Genomic DNA, 26,638 nt, shown 5'->3' with positions numbered 1-26,638 from the left:
TTTGCCTGCTTCCTTTGGAACTGCGCCAAGTGCAGCTGAAACAACTAAGATTGTTTGAAGAGAAACAAAAAAGGGAACGCATGCTGCAATCAAAGCAATAACTCGCACAAATGCATCTTGAGCTTTGTTATAGTATTATAACTACAACATTCAACAAGTCTGTAAAGTGACATTTTTAAGTTTTTTTCTATACTTTTCTGAGGTAAGCTTTGTTTGTTTATGGCTTCTTTTTTCACCACACCCCCTTTTTTGCATTCTAAACAATTTATCTACATGTTTTGACCGTTTTAGGACATGTTTCTGACCCAAATAGTGAGTGATTAGTTAGCATTTTCCAAAGTACAAATTCAGTCAAAGGCAGAGGGGGTTCTGCAGTGCTGTCTTTGAGTCCAGGAGCCGATGGGAGGGCATTATCTGCATGTCTGACTTTTGCCGCAATTATCCAACTATTCTACGGGCGTAACTAGCCTGTTTTGGGGGGGCTCAAGTACCCCCTAAATTCAACCAAAGCACCCCTTAAAATTATCACATTCTAAAAACTTTCTTTTCTTCAATAAAGGGTAAGGATTCAATATGATGAAAAACTGAAGATATCAAAAACAAAAATAAATAACTAAAACAAAACAAAAAAGTGACCAACGCAGCATTTGAAATACTGTACTCCACTGCCTTAAAATGGTTTCGTCCATTTGATCCCTAGCTCCGCTCACATATCATCCACATGGTTCAGAGGTCCCTGGTTTCATTCCAGCTACCAGCTTCCCTGTGTGGAATTTGCATGCTTAAATTTGCATTACCAGATTGATTGGTGACTCCAAATTGTGAAAATTGGTGTATGTTTGTGTCTGCCCTGTGATTTGCAACGAGTCCAGGGTCATCCTTGCCCACGGCCACCTATGTCAGCTGGGATGGGTTCCGGCACCTCGGCTACCCATAAGCAGTTCGGAGAAATGAATAAATGATCATTATATTCAGGGTTCCTATAGATGGTTGAAATCCTTGAAAATGCTTTAATTCCAATGTTCTGTTTTCAAGGATTGAAAAAGTGCTTGAATTTTGGGTGGCGTGATTGTAAATGATTGAGATTGTTGCCGTTTCTCAACAACTCCGCTCAGAAATGACGCATACACTTCTCTCTGGTGGCTTCACATTGCATTTATTATTGCATTTATTCTTCCTTCATAATTATTTGCAGTTGGCATTAGTTTGTACAGCATTGTCCAACGAAGCATTACGCCCTAGAGGACAGCTGAATGCTACACTTAAACATGACAATATGAAATGTGTGTTAGTGCAAGGATTACGTATCAATTATGGAATATCATTGGGTAGTGTTTATAGTATTATTTTAATATTGTTATTCATCATTTATCAGTTTTATGAGGTATTCATTCATTTAACTAATTCTCAATCCCACAACACGCTCACACAACAACCCATACAAATACACAGACAAGCCACCTGCAGCTGGAGATCTTTGAAAAAACAAATAGGGAGTGATGATGATATGTTACGAAGATAATATGATTAACGATAGGAATTGATTTCTGCAAGAAACACATCACAACACAAGGATGTGTTATGGAAATGAATACAATTAAAACAAAATATACAGTAAATGCAAGTGACCTTGTCGTTACAGACACACGACACCAAACATAAAAAAGTTTTCAATATTCTTATCTTTGACCGTAAAAAAAAAAAGTGTTGATTAAATAGCAAAGGTTTGGTCTTTTCTTCACTAGTCCGGCATTGTAACAGTTTGCAGGGGACTGTGCGTGGTGTTGATCATCGTGAGGTTGGCAGACTGCGGCAGCGGGACAAGGAGGTGAGTGCACGTGCCTACCGCCAGGAGCCCCAGCGCTGTAATCAAAGTAAGCCCTCGCCGCAAAACCAGCTGGGAAACGGACAGATGCCCCTTGTCCTCTTTGATGCCAGGTGTAGTCTTTGAGCTGCCATCAGGACTCTCGGCCTCCAAGGACTTGATGATTTGTATTGCAAGACAGGGACAACACAATTTATTTAGGAAACATGAATAATTGATCATCAAGTTTTTTCTATTCCTCATTTACTTAGTCAAGTTACTTAGTCATGTTCAACAGTTAGTGAGTTAATCCAGTGTTTTTCGATCCATCTGCCGTTGCACTTTGTCTGGTGTGCAGCAAGAATTAACCCAATTTTATCTTGACAGAAAAATAATTCAGTATTTTTTTTTCTTGTGAGCTGCCGAGTAACTGTAACATTTACTTATATCAGTAGGTAGAGGCAGATTACAATTTTTTTCACTTTCAGATCTGATCAGGGGGCAGCACGGCGGATGAGTGGTTAGCATGTCCGCACCACAGTTCTGTGGTCATGAGATCGAAACTTTCCTGTGTGGAGTTTGCATGTTTTCCCCGTGCTTGAGTGGGTTTCCTCCGGGCACTCCGGTTTCCTCCCACATTCTACAAACATGCATGTCTGGTTGATTGGCCGGTCCGAATTGTCCCTAGGTGTGAATGAGCGAGCGAGTTGTCTCTTTCTGTGTGCCCTGCAACTGGCTGGCAACCAGTTCAGGGTGTCCCCTGCCCACTGCCCCAAGATGGCTGGGACCCTACTGAGGATAAGCGGTGCAGATAATGGATGGACGGATGGATGGATAGATCTGTTCATGATAAATTAAGAGAAATTATTAAACAGATTATTTTGTTTGATCAAACTATTAAGGATCACACAATAAAAATAATAAACAATATAAATTAAAAATCTGAGCTAAATAAATAATTTTAAAAGATGTTGTTTATTTGACAAAAAAAAATCATTGAAACTGAAAAACGTTAGGGCGTAGTAAAAATGTTTTTGTTCCACTGGCAGAGGATTTTTGCTCACTTTATGTATTATTTATGTTTTCTTTTTTTTTTTTTTTTTTTTTTACAGAATACCCCTAAGAAAAAATATATAATAAAACCTTTAAAAATTGTGTTAGATTATAGCAACACCAAAATTACAGAACAGTCATTATCCAAAATTAATAACCCCTTTTGCCACAGAGAGCAAATGATAGAAAAAACAAATACTTTATAGTGTCATTATAATCTAAACTTAAAAAAGAAGCATTTAAATGGTGCCCTAAATTATTTTGTTATTGGAAAGAGTGCCTTGGCACAAAAAAGGTTGAGAAATAATAAGTTAATAATTGAGTTAATCAGTAACTCGCTGTCAGTTTGTCAGTTAGTCAGTTATTCAGTGAATTTCTGAATTGCTTATTCATAAAGGGACACTGTGTAATATTTGACCACTAGATGTTGCTGCAATGTGTAGTGCAACAGAAAACCAGTGTTAAAAATTACAAGATAGAATACAAACTCAATGTGACCGAAGTCTTCCTTTTGCCCAGCCTTTCTCAAGGTTTTTGGTTTTTGAGGTTACCCGTAGCAGCAAGATGGCAGACAATCATGTCAGCTTCCTTTAGGTTAGCCTCTTGTAATGTAAAATAAATACAAATACAAAAACCTTCAACTATTTGAAAATATGCACATTAATATGATAGTTGATGTATTTTTGCTCATCAAATCAAAATTGTTCTTTTCAATGAATGAAGGGTTTTTCTTTACCACTAGGAGGCACCACGTAATACACAATGTCCCTTTAAACTTTCACTACAAGCAAACTGGAGTTAACTTTGAGTCAACCTTTCAAAGACGCTTCTGACTTGGTTGTCCAATGATTTGACATTTGCGAGGGAAAGCAATTAAGGCTGCTTTGAGTTAACTCGAGTTAAACAACTAGTACAAACACTTTAACTGCACTCGTAGCACTCGTTCTGTAACGAGTTTCAAAAAATACTATTGACTTACATTGTTCTGCAGTTGTGTCAACTCTACCGTTTGGTTATTGGTTTTGCCGTTGAGGTCCAGTAAGGGCACGTTCATTTTCACTTGAGCTCGTTTCAGCGCCTGCAAAATAAAAAAAAGCGAAGTTGGCCAGTCTCTAAGCTAGGGGTTCCCAATTGTTTTCCCGTGAGGGCCACAAAATCTTTCCTTTCTCTGATGGGGGGGCCAGGGTCAGTTTGTAACAAAAAGTATGATGATTGTGGGATAGCCTAAACGTAAAAATCTTGTGTCATAAACTTTCATCTTAACATGTCAAAGATCAGTTTAATTGTCAGAATACTAGACCACAAGTGGTATAGATGACTTGCAGTATCACGTAGTGTGATACTGAGATAAAACCTGATGCCTTTTAATATTTCATATTTTAGTATATCACTGGTAGTCCAGTGGTAAGAGTTTGGTGCTCTCATTGCAGCAATCCGGGTTTAGGTTCTGTTACAATCAAAACTGAATGCGTTCTTTTTTTAGGTTAAAAATGCGCTAAAGGCGGACCACAGTTTGGATACCACTGCTCTAAGCACTACGTTATAAATATAATTGCCTATTTATTCCGACAGTCTTTTATCTTATTTTTCTCTTACAAGTCTATTCCTCTCCTCTCCTCTCCTCTCCTCTCCTCTCCTCTCCTCTCCTCTCCTCTCCTCTCCTCTCCTCTCCTCTCCTCTCCTCTCCTCTCCTCTCCTCTCCTCTCCTCTCCTCTCCTCTCCCTGCCCCCCCCCCCTTCTCCTCCCCTATCCTCTCCTCTCCTATCCTATCCTATCCTATCCTATCCTATCCCATCCTATCCTATCTTAGTAGCCGTTCCACATTAGCACCTCGTCCGTGATGCTTTTCCAGTTGAGTTTAAAGATGACCAACACAGCGAAGGCCGACTGTATGACCACACAAATAAGGATCCCTAGCCAAAAACCTGCAAAATGGGAACAACAGAAAAATTGAGAGTTGACTGCAATACGTTTGTGTCTAAACAAGATATCTGGCAAAGACCTATAATATTGAGCTTGCAGACAAACATCAGCACAACGGCGAGGGGGAGGCCGATGCAGTAGTAGCCGATCAAGTTCGCCACAGCTGCTATCTTTTGCTTCCCGGTTCCAGTAAAAATACCTGCGGACACGCCCTGAAGTATGACAAAAAAGAAAGAATTTTGTCATTTATTTTGGCACAAGAATTGAAAGTTTTTGTTACGCACCATAACGCCGTCAAATAATTGCAGGAAGCAGTAAATGGTCATCAGGTGAGACAGAAGATTGATGATCTTCCTGAAATTAGATCATGTTAGCACAGAATTGAAATACAATTTTTATCACCTTTAAACATTCAAAAAAATTGACCTATAAGTATAAATCATGCTACGTTAAATAATGTTCTCTTAAAATGTTTTTCTTGAAGGTGTATATTCTGTACTGTACTAAATAAGTTGACAATAAGCATGCCTACTTATCTATTTTCTATTACTATTACAATTTAATCATAAATTTTCTGACTATTCTTTCAAAGCCCATTTTTTTGTTTTTTGTTTTTACAAGGAAAAGATTATTTCTGGATTGAACTTTTCTTGAAATTCTCCTACCGAATGTTAATATGAAATTACTCTCCTATAAAATTACAACATATGACAATTAAATTTTCATTAAAAATGCACAACCAGATATATTAATCCTAAATTAATTTGTTCTTACACATTGGTAAAATTTATAAAATAAATAGATTTTATCTTTATTTATCTATTCCTTTATTTATTTTGTTCATTTATGTTTGCATTTTTTAAACAGATTTAGCTTTGAGACATACTTTCAATAATTCTTTCAACTGTTCATAAGGAGCAGATATATTTATCATAAATTCGTTACTATATGTTTTTTTTATATGGTTGACTGACAAGTACACAGTGATGTATGTTTTTCTTTAAAAAATATTTGTCTTTCATTATAGAAAAACATGACTGTATTCCTTTCATGAGCTTCGTTGCTGTTGAAGGGCCATTATGAGCATAACTAGAAAAAAAATACAGAAACGCATAATTGACTCATTATCGATTTAGCGACCTCGTCAATCCAAATCACTTTATTTTAAATGGTTTATTTAAATTTTATCACATTTATTTTTAAAGGCAGACTGGTAACCAAACATGCTTGCAATATGTTAATGTTTGACAAACACCTTTTGTTTTGAAAGGCCGCATAAAATTATGCAGTAGGAAGTGATGTGCAGTGAGGTTTATGTCTGATGAGGCACAGTCAGATTTACGAAAAAATTAACCAACATCTTATCAATTATTTGATTGTCAGGGCACAAAAACAATACATTATCTTTAGCATGGAAACAATGTTTTGTTATTTTACTTTAACTTATAAAAAATATTATGCACTGCTCCTTTTGAAGAAAAGCATCAATAGATAGGTCATTATGGAAAATTATTGTATGGCTTAACTTGCTGTTAGCTTGCTAATACTCTCACCAATTCTATGGTTTGGGGCTCCGGTGTGGGCAATAATGTTCTCACTATCGACCTCTCCCATGAGGCAAGAGACTTGCGTGCCACACTCTGCATCTGCAGATGCTCAGCACGGTAATACTTTATAAACTACTGTAATTGTCTTAAAAATGTTCAAAGTAAAATGTGATTATTTAACAATGAAAAAATATAACCAATTAAGATATGTTTAATTTTGTATTTCCCCGATGGCAGGTGAGGAATTGCCTCCTTTGACTGCACGGCATTACTAGCAATTAAATGTTGCCCCTGAGTTTCACACCAGTGTTCTAAAAATTGTTCATAGGAAATAGAGAGGAATGGATGCAACCTTATCCTAGAGACTCACGGGTCAGAGGTGAAGAGAAAGCCGATGACGGATTTAGTCGTTGCGAGCACGGTCCCTTGTAAAATTGAAAATCCAACTGCAACAAAAAACAATAAACGTCGCCTGACAGCAACCTAAAAATGGCATCAAAGCAGGATCTCACTTGAAAGTGACAGGGCCACCTTGCAGGTGAGCAGCGCCCCTATAGTGTCCCCGGCGCCAAGCGCGTTGCCCACGCGAGCGCACGCCGCCGCCTGGATGCCGAGCGTCACCTGAAGATTATGGACCAAACTTTGGACCCCAATTCCAAAATGGACACTGGAAACAGCCACGTCAAGCTCACCGTACCATGTAGTTTAAATTGGCCACTGTTATCAAGGCATGTCCTACTGCCAGCTCATCCGAACCAAGCATCCCTGCAAAACATAAAAGCTGAGATATCATAGGCTGCTTTCTGCTCAGTCTGCAGGACATTACTGGCTTGCAATATTACAGCACAGCCAACAACATTTTAAAACACATTTTTCATTCCCTGACCACATCACTACCCGAAACAGGTGCACAAGAATGAAAAATATATACAGTATAGACTATGTATAAAAAAAATGGGTATGTTGTCACGGTTGCCATGGCGCCAAATTGGACCCGCCCATGTGGCGCCAGCTGCGGCTCATTGACAGATTGGCTTTCCGGCTATTTAAGCTCAATGCCCTCATTCTTCCTTTGTCAGTCCTTCAACGAGCCTCAGCCTCGCAAGACGTGGGTTTTGAATCTATTTTGTTTCCTGTTGGTATTTCCTGTCCGGTATTGTTCCCGTTTATTTTGTCCTGTTTAATATTGGTTTCCAGTTTCGTTCCCGTCTAGTTTGTCCTGTTTAATTATGATATCCTGTTTTGATTTCAATCCTGTCCGTCCCGTTGTTTAATATCGGTTCCCAGTTTCGTTCCCGTCTAGTTTATCCTGTTTATTTCCGATACCCTGTTTTGATATCAATCCTGTCTGTCCTGTCCTGTCCAATATCTGCTCAGGCAATTGGTATCGATCTCATCGGCCTCTGGTTTCCTATGATTCCACGCCAGACTGCTGCCTAACGTGCATGACCCCCCATTTCCCGTAAAATAAAAGGCTTGTGTGAGAAACGTCACGCATTTGGGTCCTGGTCCGGTTCCTGACGTATGTATATCTTATTTATTGATTATTTTGGAAATATGTTGCTGCCAAATGCCTTTAATCTACTTTGCATTTCACTATTGTTCTGATGCATTTACTATTTAGGCTAGTCACCAAGCTCTCGATTGTGATTATGTTTTAAATTCCTTGTCAATAATATTCACTGATTCGTTATAAAAAAAAATAAAGAAAATTTTAATTCTAATTTCACAGAAAATAAAAGGATCAAAATATGTAAGTATAAAGATTTTTAAAAATATAGTATTGTACAATATGATACTCAGAACTTTTTTCCTCAGTATCAGTATTTTTTTTAGGACCCTGCTGTCAATGCTCATCTCTTAAGAGCAGGATGATGTTTCACACCGAAAGCGACCCGACAAGGTGTTGTATCTGACCCAGATATCAAGGCTTCTGGAAACCAGTACGATCCGTTTCATGTGGGGGAGCAGCCTGGAATGGGATGGGCACCGCCAGGCTGTATTTGCCCAAGACACACTACAGGAAGTGATACAGTGACGACCCTAGCGGTTAAGGGGCCTTGAACCTTAAAATAAATAAATTATTGAGCATAAAATTAACCACTATAAATACATTGGATAGCATACAAGTTTCGATATAGCAAACACTAAAAAACAAGTTGAGGAAAATAGCTTACAAATAAAAAAAAAACAACATAAGAATTGAAAGGCAAAATATTGTGGATAGCATAAAACAATAAAATAATAAAATAAAGAGAAAACAATGGACCACATACAAAAGTATAAAATACATTGGAGAGCATACAAAGATTGAAGAGCATAACAATGTTGATAGTATAAAATAATGAAAGAAAAACAATGGAAAACATGCAAAAATACAAAATAAAACAAATTGGAGAATGTAAAATGATTGAAAGGCATAATAATGTGGATAGTATGAAACAAAATTAGAAAAACACTAGAAAACATGCAAAAGTCTAAAATAAAGACATGGAGAGCATGAAACATTTGAGGAGAATAAAAATCTGTATTGCATACCATTTCGATTTTAAATGCAAGCTAAATATTTATTATAATATATAATTGAACCACAAAACTACGTTTTTCTGAGCGTATACATGTAACGGGTGTAGTAATAACTTTTGTTTTATTGAAATTCCTGCTGAAATATGTGTATAGTTTTTGGTAAATGTCCTGCAATGATGAGTCCAACAGTGCCATCTTCTGGTATGGGGTGGGGTTTGGTTTTGGCTTCTGACATGTGACCGGGAGGCGGGGTTTGTTGGCAGTCTTACCAGAGAGAACTGCAATGGTAAGACACATCTTTTGGTGCTCCACAAAAGAAGTTAATTTTAAACATTATAACCCCAGCTGACAAATCTCTCAACATGCACAGTAATGTGATTGATATCTTCAAGCTGTTTAGGTTTATTTTCGTTTTGTTTCTGTTTTACTAAATTATGAATTCCCCTTGTAGAGATCAAAGAGATCAAAGCCAACAGAAAAGCTAATGTTGTGACTGTAATTATATATATATATATATATATATATATATATATATATATATATATATATATATATATATATATATATATATATATATATATATATATGTATATATATGTGTGTGTGTGTGTATGTATATACAGTGCATCCGGAAAGTATTCACAGCGCTTCACTTTTTCCATTTTGTTATGTTGCAGCCTCATTCCAAGATGTATTAATTTAATCTCTTATCTCAGAATTCTACACAAAATACTCCATTATGACAATGTGAAAAAGTTTTTTTTTTTTTACTTTTTTTTTTATTTATTAAAAATAGAAAACTAAGAAATCACTTTTACATAAGTATTCACAGCCTTTGCTTAGTACTTTGTTGATCCACCTTTGGCAGCAAATACAGCCTCAAGTCTTTTTGAATATGATCCCACAAGTTTAGCACACCTATCTTTAGACAGTTTTGCCCATTCTTCTTTGTAATAAGTCTCAAGCCATTTTCAGATCTCTCCAGAGATGTTCGATCAGATTCAAGTCTGGATTCTGGCTGGGCCACCCCAGGACATTCACGGAGTGGTTCTGAAGCCAATCTTTTGAGATCTTGGCTGTGTGCTTTAGGTCGTTGTCCTGCTGAAAAATGAACCTTCGCCCCAGCCTGAGGTCAAGAGCGGTCTGGAGCAGGTTTTCATCTAGGATATCTCTATATATTGCTGCATTCATTTTTCCTTCTATCCTGACTAGTCTGCCAGTTCCTGCTGCTGAAAAACATCCCCACAGCATGATGCTGCCACCACCATGCTTCACTGTAGGGATGGTATTGGCCTGGTGAGCGGTGCCTGGTTTCCTTCAAACATGGCGCCTGGCATTCACACCAAAGAATTCAATCTTTGTCTCATCAGACCAGAGAATTTTGTTTCTCATGGTCTGAGAGTCATTTAGGTGCTTTTTGACAAATTCCAGACGGGCTTCCATGTTCCTTTTACTAAGGAGTGGCTTTTGTCTGGCCACTCTACCATACAGGCCTGATTGGTGGATTGCTGCAGAGATGGTTGTCCTTCTGGAAGGCTCTCCTCTCTCCACAGAGGAACGCTGGAGCTCTGACAGAGTGACCATCGGGTTCTTGGTCACCTCCCTGACTAAGGCCCTTCTTCCCCGATCGCTCAGTTTAGAAGGCCGGCCAGCTCTAGGAAGAGTCCTGGTGGTTCCCTGGTCTTCCATTTACGAATAATGGAGGCCACTGTGCTCATAGGGACCTTCAAAGCAGCAGAATTTTTTCTGTATCCTTTCCCAGATTTTTGCCTCTAGACAATCCTGACTCGCAGGTCTACAGACAGTTCTTTTGACTTCATGCTTGGTGTTTGTGCTCTGACATGCACACTCAACTCTGGGACCTTATATAGACAGGTGTGTGCCTTTCCAAATCATGTCCAATCAACTGAATTTACTGCAGGTGGACTCCAATTAAGCTGTAGAAAGATCTCAAGGATGATCAGTGGAAAAAAGATGCACCTGAGCTCAATTTTGAGCTTCATGGCAAAGGCTGTGAATACTTATGTAAATGTGATTTCTTAGTTTTCTACTTTTAATAAATTCAAAAAAAGTAAAAAAAAAACTTTTTCACATTGTCATAATGGAGTATTTTGCGTAGAATTTTGAGATAAGAGATGAAATTAATCCAATTTGGATTGAGGCTGTAACATAACAAAATGTGGAAAAAGTGAAGCGCTGTGAATACTTTCTGGATGCACTGTGTATATATATATATATATATATATATATATATATATATATATATATATATATATATATATATATATATATATATATATATCAAATTGTGATGCTTTTACCTGCAAAGAAACCCCCGAACTCATAAATCCACCATTCAAAACACGTCATGAGAGTGCTGGGAATGGCCAGTTTCATAAAGGAGCCCCACTCCTGCAGCGACTCAAGAGACCAGCCTGTAGAGGGCGACAACATCTCGTTTATTTAAGTGCACGAAAAGCTGGCCATGTTTTAATATTAAAAAGCAGCTGATATTGCCAAGGCTCATTATACTCTGGTGTCATGTATTAAATTTGCTTTGTCACATGCAATTTCTGATGAATAATATTAATTTAGTCTTATCAACTTTTGCATTTCGAGAACACAACTAATATATATACCTCCCCATGTTGTTTTATGCAGCTTCTTCAACCAGATGTAAGCAAAAAGGAATGTACATATGTAGATTTCTGAAAGGGTGTTTGCTGCTGCAGATCCACTGAAAAAGAAGTATCTGAAATATTACAAAAAACATTACAAGGAAATTTCAAAAATTCTTTTAAAGAGCACTTTTTTTTCCTGATCAATGACCTTGTCTGTCGAGTATTTTATGACAGTTGAGCGCAAGCGACGTCAAAGCATTCAATTTTAGTACAATAAAAAAAGAATTCAAAGCATTTAAAGCATGCATCCATTCGGAAGCACTCGAACTTTGGTGCTTGAAGCATTCCACGATTTGCAATCTTGCCACCAAGTTTCAAATATTATTGGAAAGAACAAGCAAGATAACAACCTGCCAAGTGTTAGCAAGCAAGCACCCTGGCAATTTGAAGTTAAAGTGCTAACCAAAGGGGCTAAACAGAGAATCTAAATGATAACACGAGCGCTCGATTGTTGTGTTTTACGTTTTAGCATTTAGCTTTGCTTTCTTGTCTTTACCGATTCCTATGTGAGAATCTTGTCAACGTGTACTGTAGCTCCTTCATAATGGTGATGATTATTGATGAACAACTTTATAGTGATTTTGCAAGAGTTCATCTACAACCAGCTAACTGGAGTGACTTGCAAGCGAACATGTTCAGTGTGAATTTACTCCAGCATTTACTCCAACCTGAGACTATTTAGACATAGATTATTACAGTGGTTAATGGGTGCATTCTGGGCCATGATTCAAGATTGGCGCTCACACTAGAAACTGAAATGCTCTCATGTATAAAAGCTAAATTTGTTTGTTCGTGAAGAAGGGTCAAACATGCTTACGACTAGTGCTGAAAAGGCCTCAAAAACCGATGTCAAAAGTTTACCTACTTATTGGTCAAACGTTTCCATAAAACCCGGTAAAGCGTTTGTGTTCATAAATACAGATAAAAAAAACTCAGTAACAGGACTGAGATGGTCTCATAAACGCATGTCAAAATGCGTACATATAAACATTTGTGTTCACAAATACCGATGAAATACGCTCACAAACAGTAATGAAATGCATGGCAAACGCTTCAAACACACTAGAAAATTTTTGTGTTTACAAAGACAGGTAATCTATGCTCATTAACATGCTGAAATGCTCTTATAAGCACATGTCAAATGCTTACCAGTGTTCGGAAAATTACTTTAAAAAGTAATTATAGTTATTCACTATGTCTTCCAAAGAGTAACTGAGATAGCAACTGAACTACTCTGTAGTAAAAGTAACTAACTGCCAGAGAAAGTAACTATTTCAGTTTCTTTAAATATAAGGTGTTATATGTTAAAGAATTAGAGCCGTTTCGTTCGCGAATGACAGGAGTCTTTTGCCGCATTCACCAATTTGCCTTTCCTTTTGGCGCTTCGGGAAATAATATATTCATAGTCATTATCTTACTATATGGTAGTCGCTATTTTGAATGAAGACATTATCCGAAAACAAGTGACAGCGGAAAACTGTGCCGCTAAAAATTGTGTCAGATGTGCGGGGGCATGCCAGGGTTGGTGTTCTGAAACCAAAACATCGCTTTTGACTGTCCGTTATGATAACGACGGAAAAAATATTTGTTCGATTAATCCGTTACTGAAAAAATAACGTCCTTATGTAACGCTGTGTATTTCTAACACTGATACTTACCCATACCCAGGTGAAAAGCTTCTGTAAATTCTGGTTACCTGAGTGTATGAAAGCCTTTGATCATTATGTTCACGGATCTCTTAACCCTACTTGGGTTGTCGGGGCACCACTGAGGATGTTACTCTGGACAGCTTTCTCCATTGCTGATGGTTTCTGGCCCGATTTCGGGTTTTTGCAAAGTTACAACTAGTCCATTCCTATCAGCCTTGTTCTTTATCTGTTATCCTCTTTTTTTGCCCCCCTTTGTCCGTGCCCCAGAGAATGATCATAAGTCCTGTGATGTGACCGTGCCACTTCATTTTTTGTCTGTGCGCAGTTAACAACAGTTCTTCGTAGGCTTCGGTGTTCCCCCAGATGGTGTTTGGTATGTCACATTGGTATGTAGCTGATGCCTTGAAGTCTCCTGTAGTATCTCCACGGCTTGGATTTGATTTTTTTCAGTTTTGCTGTGAGAGTCCATAGAGGAAGATGGAAGTAACCAGCGCTTGCATGAGTCTGATAGGGTTTAAGCTATCATGGCAATGTTTTCTGGTTTTGATACCTCTTCGATATGACAGGATATTTAAGCTTTTGACATGCGTATGAGAGCTTGTTTTACCTATCTCTACAAACACAAATGTTTCAACAGTTCGTCTAGGAGTGTTAGACCAGTAACACAATACACCATAAATGGTTCAATATTCAGTAAAAAAAAGTCAGATATTCTCTGTTTTGCTTTCCAATGTGTTTAATTACAGAGCATCAGAATTTGGAATTGTCAACTGCAATTGGAAACTGCTTGGTTTGACCTTTGCATACAGAACATTGAGTGTGTAAGAGTGAGTAGTAAACTTACTACACGCCGAGATCGAGCACACTTATGAAGATGTAGTTTGTCAGCAAGTTTGCCACATTCGCCAGGGCGGCGGCATACATTTGCGGTAGTATAATCCCCTAAAACGAAAACAGGACAGTTGAATGAGAGTTAAAACTTTAAAATAATCATATATATATATATATATATATATATATATATATATATATATATATATATATATAGAATCAACATTTTTAGGGTTACGGATGGATTATAATGGACAGTACGAGGTTCATCTGGTTCATATATACAGTAGATTAATCGTTGTGTACCGGAATCAGCCTAAATAGTTCATATCGAACATGATTGACTATAAATTACGATTGTGGTCATGAAACAAATTGCACTCTAATCCAAATGTGACAACGTATTTATTTTTATAATAATTATTATTTAATGAATTTGGTTCCCTCAGCGAAATTTATTTTAACCAATTCTACCAGGAGGGAACAGTCAGTGCTGTCGCAGCAAAGCTTGCGCCAAATGACCGATTTACTGCACCTGGCTTTTCCAGGCAGTCTACCATATGGGTACTAACCAGTCCTGACCATGCTTGCCTTCCCCAGATCGAGGGTTCTCAGGGTAGTATGTCCGTAAACGGGTTGTTTTACTGTAAAGTAGTACCTCTACATATGAATGTCTCTACACACGAAAGTTTCAGGTTACCAAGTATCTGTACGGGAAAATGTTTGCCTCTAGTTAAGAAGGCCTTAAATAAGTACAGTATGCGCTGTCATTCGCCGCTCCCAGAGTTCTATCTGGCAACCCGATACTTAAGCGTGAATCCCAGCGTGCTCTTCATGTCCCCTTTCAGCTTTGTTAACAGTCTACTGTATGGTACCGCTACGAAGAGCTAGCATTGACAACGAAAGACACGCAGAAAAGTGGACAAGGCGAGAATAAGATTAAGAGACTTTGTCTGGCCATTGAAACTAAGCAAGAAGTAATAGAAAGAAATGAAAAAGGGAAGCGGTCTTGTGACTTTTCAAAATGATTTGTCCTTAATATATCTATGATGGTCGCGAAAATGTGTGGATTACGAGGACATCGACAAGGTGATTCAGGAGCACAACGAGGAGCTTTAGACATAGGAGCTGCACGTATTTGAGGCGATGCATCACACTGCCATGCAGGTGGAGTTCAGAGATTTCAACAGCATGTTGATATTTTTGCTAAATTCTAGTCTCTGACTTCGTAGAAAGAAAAACTTTTGGCAAAAAACACTGCTGAGGACAAGGAAACAAAGAGGCCAGTCAAAAGGTAAAGTAATATTTTTATTATTTCCTTTATTTTTTGTTTATTTACATTATGTGTCTCTCGTTTCATGTTTATTTTGCAGAAATCTAATTTTAACATGTATTTATTTCATGTTTTGATGCCCTTTTATGATTTATCAAAAAAGAAAAGACAACTTTTGCGGATTAGCGCGTTTACATTCAAAAGTCGTCTCTACTTACAAATATTTCAGGTTACAAAGCTACTCCCAGAATGAATTCAACTTTTAGGTAAAGGTACAACTGTATATGTATCCAAAAGGTAGCGAACTAACGCCATACATAAACTTGCGAGTGGTTGATTTAGTGTTGATTCTTCTTTGGGTATAAGCAGGAAAGTTTGGTATTCCCAAAGAGCATTTTCTGGCAAAGAAAGGTCATCTCAAATATGTAACCATACTGAGAAATTACTGACCTGTTATGAGAGTTTTTACAGTTCTATGTTTTAAGGTGAGGAAAGAAACTTTGGACATCTCTTGGTTAATCTTTCACAATTTCAAGTTGATCTTTTAAAGGTCCAAACCAAGTGTTTGTTTACCTGATTTTGAAGGTAGGACACTTGCAGGTGGTAGAGAAACATCGCCTAAAGGGCACAGACACTTTTATCAGTCTCTTCAGTAAAAAACTGTAGTGGTACAGTGACGTGCATTCAGGGAAGGCGGTGTAGGCTGTGCCTCACCTGTCATCATGAAAATATAAAATGAAAATATATGAAATAGCTATATTTAAGTTCCTTCTCATTTTACTTCAAAATTTTTGGAATGTATTTTTCAAATTACTGTATTTTCACATCGTATTATGAATATGGTAATCCCTTGCTTAAACACAGTTTTATTTTCAGTTTTGTTACTTCACAGATTTGCATCGTGCATTGTTTTCTGCATTCTAAACAGGTAAACTGTTTCTCTGCGTAATATTTTCAGTTAGTACAGTAGTTATTTTAAAAAACACATGTACAAATGTTTCTACAATACTTTTATTATGGTTTTCGTTGGACCTAGGGTTACGGTTTAAGTTGGAGCTAGAGTCCTCATCACTGATCACCAAATGGTAAACTGCCTAATTTCTATGCACAGCATTGTCGTTTCGATCCCCTGTACAAATCTTAGGGTAAGGGGACTGCTGTTGGAGCCAGGGTTATTCAGTCACTGTTGGAGCTAGGATTATTACCCGGGGCAGCTTGAGAACATTTTGTCACTTGCACTCTCTCTGTGTTTCAGCTTTGACGGTTATAGTTTTGGTCTGAGCCGGACATAGAGTCAGAGTTTTGGGATCTCAAAAGAACTGTTAGGTCATCTGTTACAATACCCAGCGTCTCTTGGATGTGGGTTCAATCCCCATTTAAGCCAGTGCAAGTTTTGGGTTTGGGGTTTGGTTGAGTTAGGGTTTTGGTTGGTGTTAGGTATATGTTTTTGATTGAAGCTAGAATTCCAGTTTTAGTTTGGAATAGGGTTATTGCTGTAAGCAGGGGTTTGAGCCGTCATTTGTCAATTAGTGTTGGAACTACGTCAAGGTTTTGGTTGAGGATAGGGTTAGGGTTGGAGTTTTGATCAAAATCTGTGTATGCCATGAGTCTGATCCCTAGTCAAAGCAGTACAAATTATAGGTCTATGGTTTTGGTTGGAACTAGGGCTCCCACAAATAAAAATCCTAGAGTTTTTACTGAGTTCACCGGGGATTACAACTATAACCCTGTGAGTGTAGCAGTTAACCTACCAGAGCTGCTTTTAATTACAACCAAAACTCTAACCCTAGCCCAAGCTTTAACCCAAACAATAACCCTAGAATCGACATCCCTGTGTGTGGAAGACAAGCATTTTACTAGTTGAAATATCAGGGATGTCCCTATTGCTCAAAACCCTTGCCATAACTCCATCCAAAAACCTAACCCTAGCTCCAATCAAAACCCTAACCCTACCTCCAACCAAATCGCTATCCCTAGTTCAACCAAAACTGTAACCCAAGCTCCAATCAGGACCCTAAACCTTGCTCCAACATTAAACCATTGCTTCAAAACTAAGCCTCTGTCCCCTAAGGTTTGTATTGGCTTGACTGAGGATCAAACCCATAGACCTGTATGTTAAAATCAGGCATCCTAACAATTGAGCTACCAGTACTGTGGAATGCTGAAACCCTAACCCTAGGTGCTATGTTACTTTCTTGCTCTGGCAATCATGAACACGATGTAGGTTCATTCAATTGTAAATCTGTGCCTCACCAGACACGGACCTCACTGCACGTCACTGTGGTGGTGGTACAAAAATAGCCGGACCACATCATGATCATAGAACCCTTGAACCCAACCTACAGGTATGGCAGGTAAGTAGGCCGTGATGTACAACTGCGCGATCCTGAAATCACAAAGGTCAACGCGAGAACTGACAGTCTTGGTCCGATTTTGGCCGTCAGTTTACCGGGCAACCTCGGGCTCCTGGCCCATGAGCAGCAGCAGGCTCTGAGCGTTGAGTAGGAGCCCCCAGCAAGGAAGACAAAACAGCAGTAGAATGATGATGCCTCGCTGCAAGATCACGCCCACACGCAGAAGATTCCGGCCACCGAAGGTCTGTCACGGGGAGGGGGCTTTTTTAAAATATGACTCGTCCATAAAGAAGCCATCTTGATGAAATTGATTTGTGTTTTTCCCCAAACCTGAGCAACCAAAGTGTCCAGGGCGAAGCCCAAGCCCAGGCCTGTTGACGCGGTGGTCACATTGATTGTCTAGGCAAGAAAGACAACAAAGCGCAGTTCAATCTGGGGATTCACTAAAGTTGGTTACAAAAGTCACAAATTGATGACATTGACAAGTTTATCCTACACATAGAATGTTATCTTTGATGAAAGACAAACAAAAGAGTACAAAGAAGATAAAGTTCGTGTTGAAATCTAAGGTTAATAAAATACTGATTTAAAAGAATACACTAATGCATGTATGATAAAGTATATTCCCTTATATTACCCAACAAATAAATGTAGTATTCATAGATTAAAAATAAAAAAAAAAAACAATGCATCTCATTGTCGTCATCATCTTATTTATTTCTGTGTTAATCGACTCCTGCTCTTTGGGCCATTCCACTTTAAAGGGACACTGCGTGATGACGTGCCATTAGATGTTGCCGCATTGTGTTTTGAAACTAATACAATATTATATTTAATGTATGGCATCTGCATTTATTCCCAAATAAATATTATATTTATTTAATTCTATTACGCCCTGAGGCTGGCTGACAACCGGTTCAGGGTGTCCCCTGCCCACTGCCCGAAGATAGCTGGGATGGGCTCCAGCACCCCCGCGACCCTACTGAGGATAAGTGGTGCAGATAATGGATGGATGGATATTTCTATGACATTTTGTAAAAGATCACAATGCATCATCTATTAATAATAATGAAAATGCATTTGTTAAAAAAGAGAAAAAAATGAGAATATAAAGAGCACAATCTTCAGATGTATATCTTTATTATTTTTGAAGAAAATAAATTGTCCAATAAAACAATTGTAGGCTGTCTAAAAAAAGCAAGTCTGTATGTTATTTTATGTATTTCAGAAGGAAGATACTGGAATTGTTTATCATAGTTTTAAAACATAAAGAAAATACATTTGAATTTATTTTCTTTAAATTGAACTTCACTATAACAAAGGACAAACATTATTTTGTTTTTATTTTTCTCCCAAAAGGAAAACATGCAAGAAGTCGCTCTTGTTTATTGATCGTAAAATTCAGATTTTCACATATAGGCGCTGTATATCAAGAAAAAGCTTGAAAATACCAAGAATAAATAAATAAATAAATGTGTTTATTCCTGAATAAATACGGTATGAGCAAAAAATAAGAAAACTTTTTATCTTTCTGTGCACCCCGGTACTGGTTTGCAGCCACTACTGATGTAAATTATTGAGAATCTGCAAATATTTTACAAAGAACAATATTGATTATTTGTTTTATTTAGATCTGTGGGGTTTGTTTGTTGCTTCTTTAAAAACTGCCAAAATTTGCCATGAAAAAGGAAAAGTGCCAAAGTGACCTTACTCCATATGTGACCTTGCAAGACCTCTACCTACCGCAGAAGCTAATCCGTAACCGGCCATCACCTCATTGGCCAGGCGCCCACAGAACATGGTCACCACAAACGGAAGCAGATAACTCAAAACTCGAGCCAACAACTAAAAAGAAAAATCACATGTGAGCGAGTGACCCCCTCCCCTAGTGTCCCGGGAGCAAAAAAATGCCTGCTTACCAGGGGCCCCATCATCCTCAAGAGGTGGCACACCTCCTCCACGAGAGCCCGGGGCAGCTTTCGGTGAATCCGGCTACAGCAGAACATTTGGTGGCTTGCGTCTTTCTCCATGTTTGGTTCTGGCCGCAAAGTGTGTCCCGTTTGCTGCTTTGTTCCCATGATCAGCTCTTGTTATGCAAAGCTTAAAGGTTACTAATTAATCCCCCTGGAGGTCGGCCAGTTAGCCACTGCGCTAGCCCGCAAGAGCAAAAAACGGTCTTCAGCTTGGCACATTTGTATGGTTAATTTATTCTGTTGAATAAAATGAAATACAAAATTAAGAAGAAAACGTTTTCATTCTTAACCAGTGTTGGGAGTGACGCGTTACAAAGGAATACGTTCCGGGAATGCAATTATTTTCCCAGCTCTGTAACGTTTAATACGATTAAATGCCTACCGACTTTTGACCGTTCCTCCTCCGATTGACAAATTACCTTACAACGCTCAATTTCACAGAGTGGCCGTGTTTATATCTCCGAACAAAATACACCTGAATCTTGTTATGGTGGCGTCGTCTCAAGCACAGAGTACGATGAATTCCTCCCTATTTATATTCTGATATTCACAATACTGTATATACTCATATCCAAATATAAAAATAATACACTGAAATCAGGAGGCCAGTTAATAGTCCTTTTAACATTCCTGTAAAATTGGGATAAATTCCCAATCCAAGATGTACGCAAAGTGAACTCAATGCTGTTCTAGAACCAGTGTGAGAATATTTTGGTCTTTTTTGAAAGGTAACCCTCTGAGGTTTTGTCCCAGTCACTGCAACTGCTACTACCATTGAGTAATATGAGGTAGAGGACACAAAAACGAATTTTATATTCTTGCCTAAATGATTTTTTTAAATGCCTGCAGATGACTGTAGCATGGGCTTCCTATCTATCTATCCACCCTGGTCATATCCCTCGAGAGGGGAGACCGACAGCAAGACAAACATATACAAAAATAAATAAAACAAAAAAAGGGAAAAATAGCAACGACTTTTGGACCATGGCCAACCCAAATGCCCAAACACCCAAACATTTAAGCACCACGGCACTCAAGTCGGTCATGCTTTCACCCCTACAGATGTGCATCCTAATAGGTGAAAACCTAAACATTGTATTTTACACATTTTTCTAAGGGTAGGTTTAGGCTTTCCCAAAAACGGCCATTTGGAGACAACCAGTTTTAAAGAATAAAACATTTGCAAATGTGTATTTTGTTTCGCCCAATATTTTAGACATTGTGAAAGAGTTGTAAACGTTTGTGTTAAAATGGTGCGTAAAAATGAATCACTAGTCACACTACGCAAACTTATTTCCGGGTCTACTTTGAATACAATAGGTCTTAATATCGATTTATTCAGAATTTAATTGGTTAACCAATGTGTCAATCATCATTTAGATTGGGCACTTTTGGCTAGAGTTATTTGGAGGTAAAGCTGGCGTCATCATTTTCAGTAATACTGGCCTGTATTGGGTAATGCAGGCTGTGCACCGTGAAACCGTGAATTTCAGTGGCCAAGAGCCTATAGAAAATAGTTTTACTAGGTCTATTTATTTGTAAATGGGAATTATGGGGTTAAACAGACAGCTAGCAACAAGCAACGTCCATTGATACAAAGCTGCATTTCGGGGGAATTTTATCTTTTTTTTATCTTTAGGCATTATCGTGTGTTTTGGAGTAAATATTTTGCACGGTTGGATATACTAGACTCTTGCGGATGTAAGGAGGCGATGGCTCCGTACTATCATCGAATGTCATGGCTGCTAGACGACGTCTTTGATGAACTACTCAGGCTTTATAGTTTTCAGGGTTTTTGTTTCAGACTGACCGTGATGTTTCTGTGATGAGTGACTGCTGACATTGTACAGAAACATATTTCCTTCTCAACACCTAAGAAATCAAACCGCGGCTGTCGGAACGTTAAGGGGACTTATATGGTTGTGTGTCCCCAGTAGCAAAAGTTAGGCATAGGTGCGGAGGGGCTGTGGCTTATACACCAACAACAAAATCAATAGGGGAAACGTGCGCACAGGATTTACAATAAGATTGTGCTGACTTTCGGTCTTTTCATTTGTAAAGTTATTTTTTAGAATATACCATGCTTGTAGAAAAAAAACATCTTGAACAGGACCCAGAAATTAAGTAAATATTTAGGTGTTTTTAAACCCAGAGACAAAATTAATATGGATTGTATCTGCTAAGTTTTTGCAAACTTTCAAAATTGCTCAAACAAAGGAAGATGACAACTTTACAGCTTCCTCTACTTGGTGTAGCCGTTGTTTCCTATTTTTTTTTTAATGTGGCTATTTTAAAGCAGTTCCAGAGGGGCAGCATCAGTGCAATTACATAATGTACTTTTGTAGTAACCCACTCATTTTTGATGTCAGTAATCTAGGGCGTAAATGAGTTACTGTACATTTAAATCAAGCAATAAGTAATTGTAACTAATGACTTTTTTTCAGTAACACGCCCAACACTGCATATCACAGGGACCTCCGCTTTTATGATGTTTCTGTTGCCATAGAGACAGCGGGGTCTCCACATTTGAACCCTTAACTTGTTATTTACTTGATTTTGCAGCAGCAGCTGAAATGACGTCCTCCATCACGCGCCGCCACACATTTGCGCCCATCCAGTCAAAATGAGATTTCTCTGGAGGAGGGCTTCAAGGCCCTTCGGAGCGTATCCCGACAGGAGCCAATCAGACGAGCCGGCACTCAGTCGGGCGTGGAAATCATTTTGAGCATTTGGCTGCCACAGGGGAGGGAATAAGAATTCAGAAAGCCGCCATTGACGCCAGATTGCCTATGCGGCGGCAAAAAACGTTGTCGTCCGACGGGGAAGTGGAGTGCATCATCATCATCATCAATATGCCTGACGTGGATGATGTTTCGCTATCTGGGAAGAAGCCAGCCATGATGGCTCATTGTCACTCAATGGCAACAGCTTCACTTTTGCTGCTGTGCTTTTCTCCCTGGAAAGAAAGCCGTTTCACTTGTGGGCACACAAAGAGAAAAGCTGAATCGAATGGAGTTAAGCTTTGTAAGCCAGTTTCCTAGAATAGAGGCTGCCAGTGTTGGTCACGTTACTGAGAAAATGGTACTAAGTTACAGTAACTATTTACTAGTTACTTTATTTAAAAATGATTTAGTTACCCCCGGATTGCTACACATATCTGCAAATATTTTGACATACTATTTCATTGAACAACATTGAAGCTTATAAATCAGTGTAATTTTTTTTCCCTCTCAAAGAACTCAACATATAGCCATTAGTAGCTCAACTCCTGGTAACAAAAGTGAGTACCGGTACACCATAAAGTAAAAGTTCCTGAAGTTAAAAATGATTTTGCGCAACCACTTTAATCTTCCTGGCCCTGGATTTCACCAGAGCCTCTCAATTTTCTACTGGAATGCTCTTCCACTCCTCCCTGGCGGAGCTGGATCTTGTGCTTCTTCGGCTTGAGGATGCTTCACAGATGTTCTATTGGGTTTAGATCTGGAGGTGTCCTTAGCCAGTCCATCCCCTTTGCCCTTAACCCCTATAGAAAGGCCTTTGTTATCTTAGAAGTGTATTTGGCGTCATTGTCAGACTGAAACACTACCCTGCGACCCAGTTTATGGAGGAAGGGGATCATTCTATCCTCCAGTTGTTCACAGTACAATTTTGAGTTTGTGTTTCCCTTAATGAAATGCAGGTAACCAATTCCAGTTGCACTCATGCAGCCCCAAACCATGACATTCCCAACAACATGCTTGACTTTAGGCATGACACAAACATGTTTATTCTACTCACCTGGTTGCCGCCACACAAACTTTATACTATCTTAGCCAAGTACATAAATGTTTGTCTTATCAGACCAGAGGATATCTTTCCAGTAAACCATGGCCTCTGTTTACGTACTTTTTTTCATCGAGTCAAAGTGAAGCTTCTCCAGTGATGTTATGTTAAACTTTATAATGAAATCTCTGCAGAAATGTGAGGGATGTACTCACTTTTGTGACATACTGTACATGCATAGACGCCAACCCCTAAAAACTGCTTTAAAAAAGCCACATAATAAAATACATTGAATAAAACATGTACACCAACCTACGTTGACCTTCAACTTTTCAATGACACCTCAAACAACGCATTCCACTTTAGATGACATTCTTTTGCTTAACTGTCATCAAAACTTGTGTTTGTTTTGCTAGAGAGAGACCTCAAGCTGATCACTGAGGAGCAAAAAAATGGTAAAAGTAGGAAAAAACACTAATAAAGTTGAAATGCCACCCCACACCCCAAAAAAGATTAAAAAAAAAAGTTAATTCCAACGCGTCTAACAAATGGATGTACTTGCACACAAATTATGTGTAAATATTCCGCCATCTCCTGGTTTTAAGCCCTGATTGCAGCCCTAAGTTTTCAAATCCCGCACCCCACCTTTAATGACACGTTACAGTACTTCTTACCGAGAACAGTAATTGCGTTTCAGGAGTCTTGTCCTTTGTGCCTTAGTCCCAACACTGCTGACAAGAGTGGCACGAAATCAACTAATTTTTAAAAGTATTATTTTTTAAAAACCATTTTAAATATAACATAATTATATAATTTTTATTATATAATATATATATATATATTATATAATTTGGCGGGCTGGATTGTAGGCGGTCTGGTGCAATGGTAGAGTGGGGGGTCTCACAATCCAGGCAGCATTGTGACCATGTAAGAGTATCCTGGAGCAAAACAACGAACCCTTTGCTGTTTGTGTTTTGTAAGGTGAAAAGTGCTACACAAATGAATAACACACCTACCAAATTGACCAATGAGGAAAAGCTAGGACTGTGATAGCCAATCAGAGCAAAGTGAGTGACTTTGAGTGAAAGTGACAATATTGGTCAGCAGAGGAAAAGAAAAGATCCGCCGGCGACGTTTTGTCTTTGACACACAAAGAGTGTGACAACCTCAAAGAGCTCCCGGCTTTAAATTCATTAATAAATGTCAGACGGTGACAAGAAGCTCCGCCCATTTGGAACTGTCACTTGTCATTTGTCAGCGTGTGTTGTGGGTTAAAAGCTCCATTGGTGAATCATTTTGTGGCATTCTGTTGAAAGTGAAGTAAAACATCGTTTTTTCTCTTGGTAAAAAGCTCATGGAAGAAAATTAACATAATATTACAAAAATAGAAAAATGAAAGAAAGAAATATGAAATGATCTAAATATTGTGAAATATTGACAATTTCATTAAAGAATATGAGGTTTGAATTTTGTTCGGTTTTGTTTCTGTCATGATTACCAATGTGAATCACCTGTGCCCGCTCATTTGGCGCCAACCGCTGCGGGTTCTGATTGGCTCCCTGTCCTGACAATCCCGTTTTCAATCCGTCAACGGACCTCTGTCTTGCAAGACGTGGGTTTTGACTCGGTCCTGTTTTCCTGTTGGTATTTCCTGTCCGGTATTGTTGCCATTTATTTTTGTCCTGTTTGATATCAGTTTCCAGTTTTGTCTATTTTTGTCCTGTTTATTATTTTCTCCAGTTTTCAATCCCGTGTAGTTTGTCCTGTTTTTTTTCGATATCCTGTTTCATCATCTATCCTGTCTGTCCCGTCTTGTCCGGTATCGACCCCTTCTGTCCGATATCAACTCGGGCAATTGGTATCGATCTCGTCGGCCTCTGGCGTCCAATCATTTCACGCCAGACTGCTGCCTAACGTGCATGACTCCCCATTTCCCGTAAAAAGGTGGTTGTGAGTAACGTCACGCGTTTGGGTCCTAATCCTGTTCTGGTTCATGACAGTTTCAGTTTTTCAATCTGACTACACTAGCTAAGAAGAGAACAAAGAAAAAATGCTTAGTTTAAAGTGACAGTGTGTATTTTTTAGTGCCTACTAGATCAAAAATCTTGTTAAAAGCTGAGCAAAAATGTAAAAAGAAAAATGGCGCAGTCTGGTCACTTTGCTACTCTGCAGTTTGTATTTTCATTTGATGGTGCACTACACCATACAGCGACAGATAGTGGTCAAATAAGACACACTGTCCCTTTAAGTTCACGTCCAAGAACCAAAGTAAGCTGCAAAAAAAAAAAAAGATTTTGCTGATATCTGCTAATTAGCTGCAGCATGCAATCAATGCCAGATCCATTTCTAAAGCTTTCAATGACGCAATCAAATTCGATTCTATTTCAATGGGACGTTCTTCATAGATAGATAGATAGATAGATAGATACTTTGTTCATCCCCGAAGGGAAATTCACATTTCCAGCAGCATCCCTGAGCTGAGAACAATCGAGAACAATCGAAAATAACACGGGAGCTGCTGGAGTGGCTGCCATTCGTGACGGCGCCGGAAGAAAAGATTCAATTTGAATCATGTACAAACAAACAAACAATTGAATCATGTACAAACAAACAAACAAACAAAATATTCATGTTTCAATAAGTGGAGTGTTAATAAAATGGGGGGAAAATAATACTCTATTGAACAATGAAAAGTTGAAGCAAGGACAAAATGGTGGCTTGAGTGAGACGTTCATTGTGCACACTTGCACAAAGTCTGACAAGGAAAAGGTAAATTGGACATACACGTGAAAGAGGGCCATGTGTAGTTACGTATCAATGCTTGTTTGAATTCATTACTAGGAAGGTTTAAACATTGTTGCACTTTACACTGTCACAGGTAGATAGTACTGCAAAGACAGCAAGTATTTATTTATTGTATGAAAATGTAAAACTGCTCTATTCAATGTAATAGTTTGTAATATTATGTTATTTTTCTTACCTGTATTGAAACATTTTCCACCCATTGTTCGGAAATAAACTATATTAAAATGTACAGTTTACCAAATTGTTCGAATTAGTCATCTGACTCTATTAACCAAACATAACCTTCATTCACCTAACAATGCATGCTCGTTTTTTTTGTGTGAAAAGACGGACAAGAGACCGGCATTTCCACACGAGGGCAGATTTAATTTCTTAAATAATAAACTAAGTGAATTAGCCAAATTAACCGAATTCTTCGTCGAGCCTTTTCGCTCCATTCTCCCTCTCGCTCTCCGAT

The 26,638-nt window shown here is 38.4% G+C and overlaps 1 protein-coding gene across 1 annotated transcript; it reads right to left on the bottom strand.

The window, feature by feature from the left end:
* Positions 1–1,193: 1,193 nt before the first annotated feature.
* On the bottom strand, positions 1,194–24,101 carry LOC148357752 (multidrug and toxin extrusion protein 1-like). Its single transcript, XM_088345315.1, has 18 exons — positions 24,051–24,101; positions 19,561–19,851; positions 19,385–19,486; positions 17,972–18,040; positions 17,737–17,885; positions 17,631–17,673; positions 15,861–15,905; positions 14,028–14,125; positions 11,493–11,590; positions 11,175–11,288; positions 7,025–7,092; positions 6,840–6,948; positions 6,698–6,773; positions 5,065–5,134; positions 4,860–4,992; positions 4,688–4,782; positions 3,837–3,935; positions 1,194–1,981 (listed from the first exon to the last, which is right to left on the bottom strand). The coding sequence occupies exons 2-18, from the start codon at positions 19,717–19,719 to the stop codon at positions 1,742–1,744; spliced, it is 1,767 nt and encodes a 588-aa protein (XP_088201441.1). The 5' UTR covers positions 19,720–19,851; positions 24,051–24,101; the 3' UTR covers positions 1,194–1,741.
* Positions 24,102–26,638: the final 2,537 nt, after the last annotated feature.

Source organism: Urocampus carinirostris, chromosome 10 (genome assembly GCF_059441175.1).
Source record: "Urocampus carinirostris isolate Australia breed hairy pipefish chromosome 10, RoL_Ucar_1.0, whole genome shotgun sequence".
Classification (NCBI taxonomy): Eukaryota; Metazoa; Chordata; class Actinopteri; order Syngnathiformes; family Syngnathidae; genus Urocampus; species Urocampus carinirostris.
The sequence above is the reverse complement of the archived record's forward strand: the minus strand, read 5'-3'. Positions and strand labels throughout refer to the sequence as shown.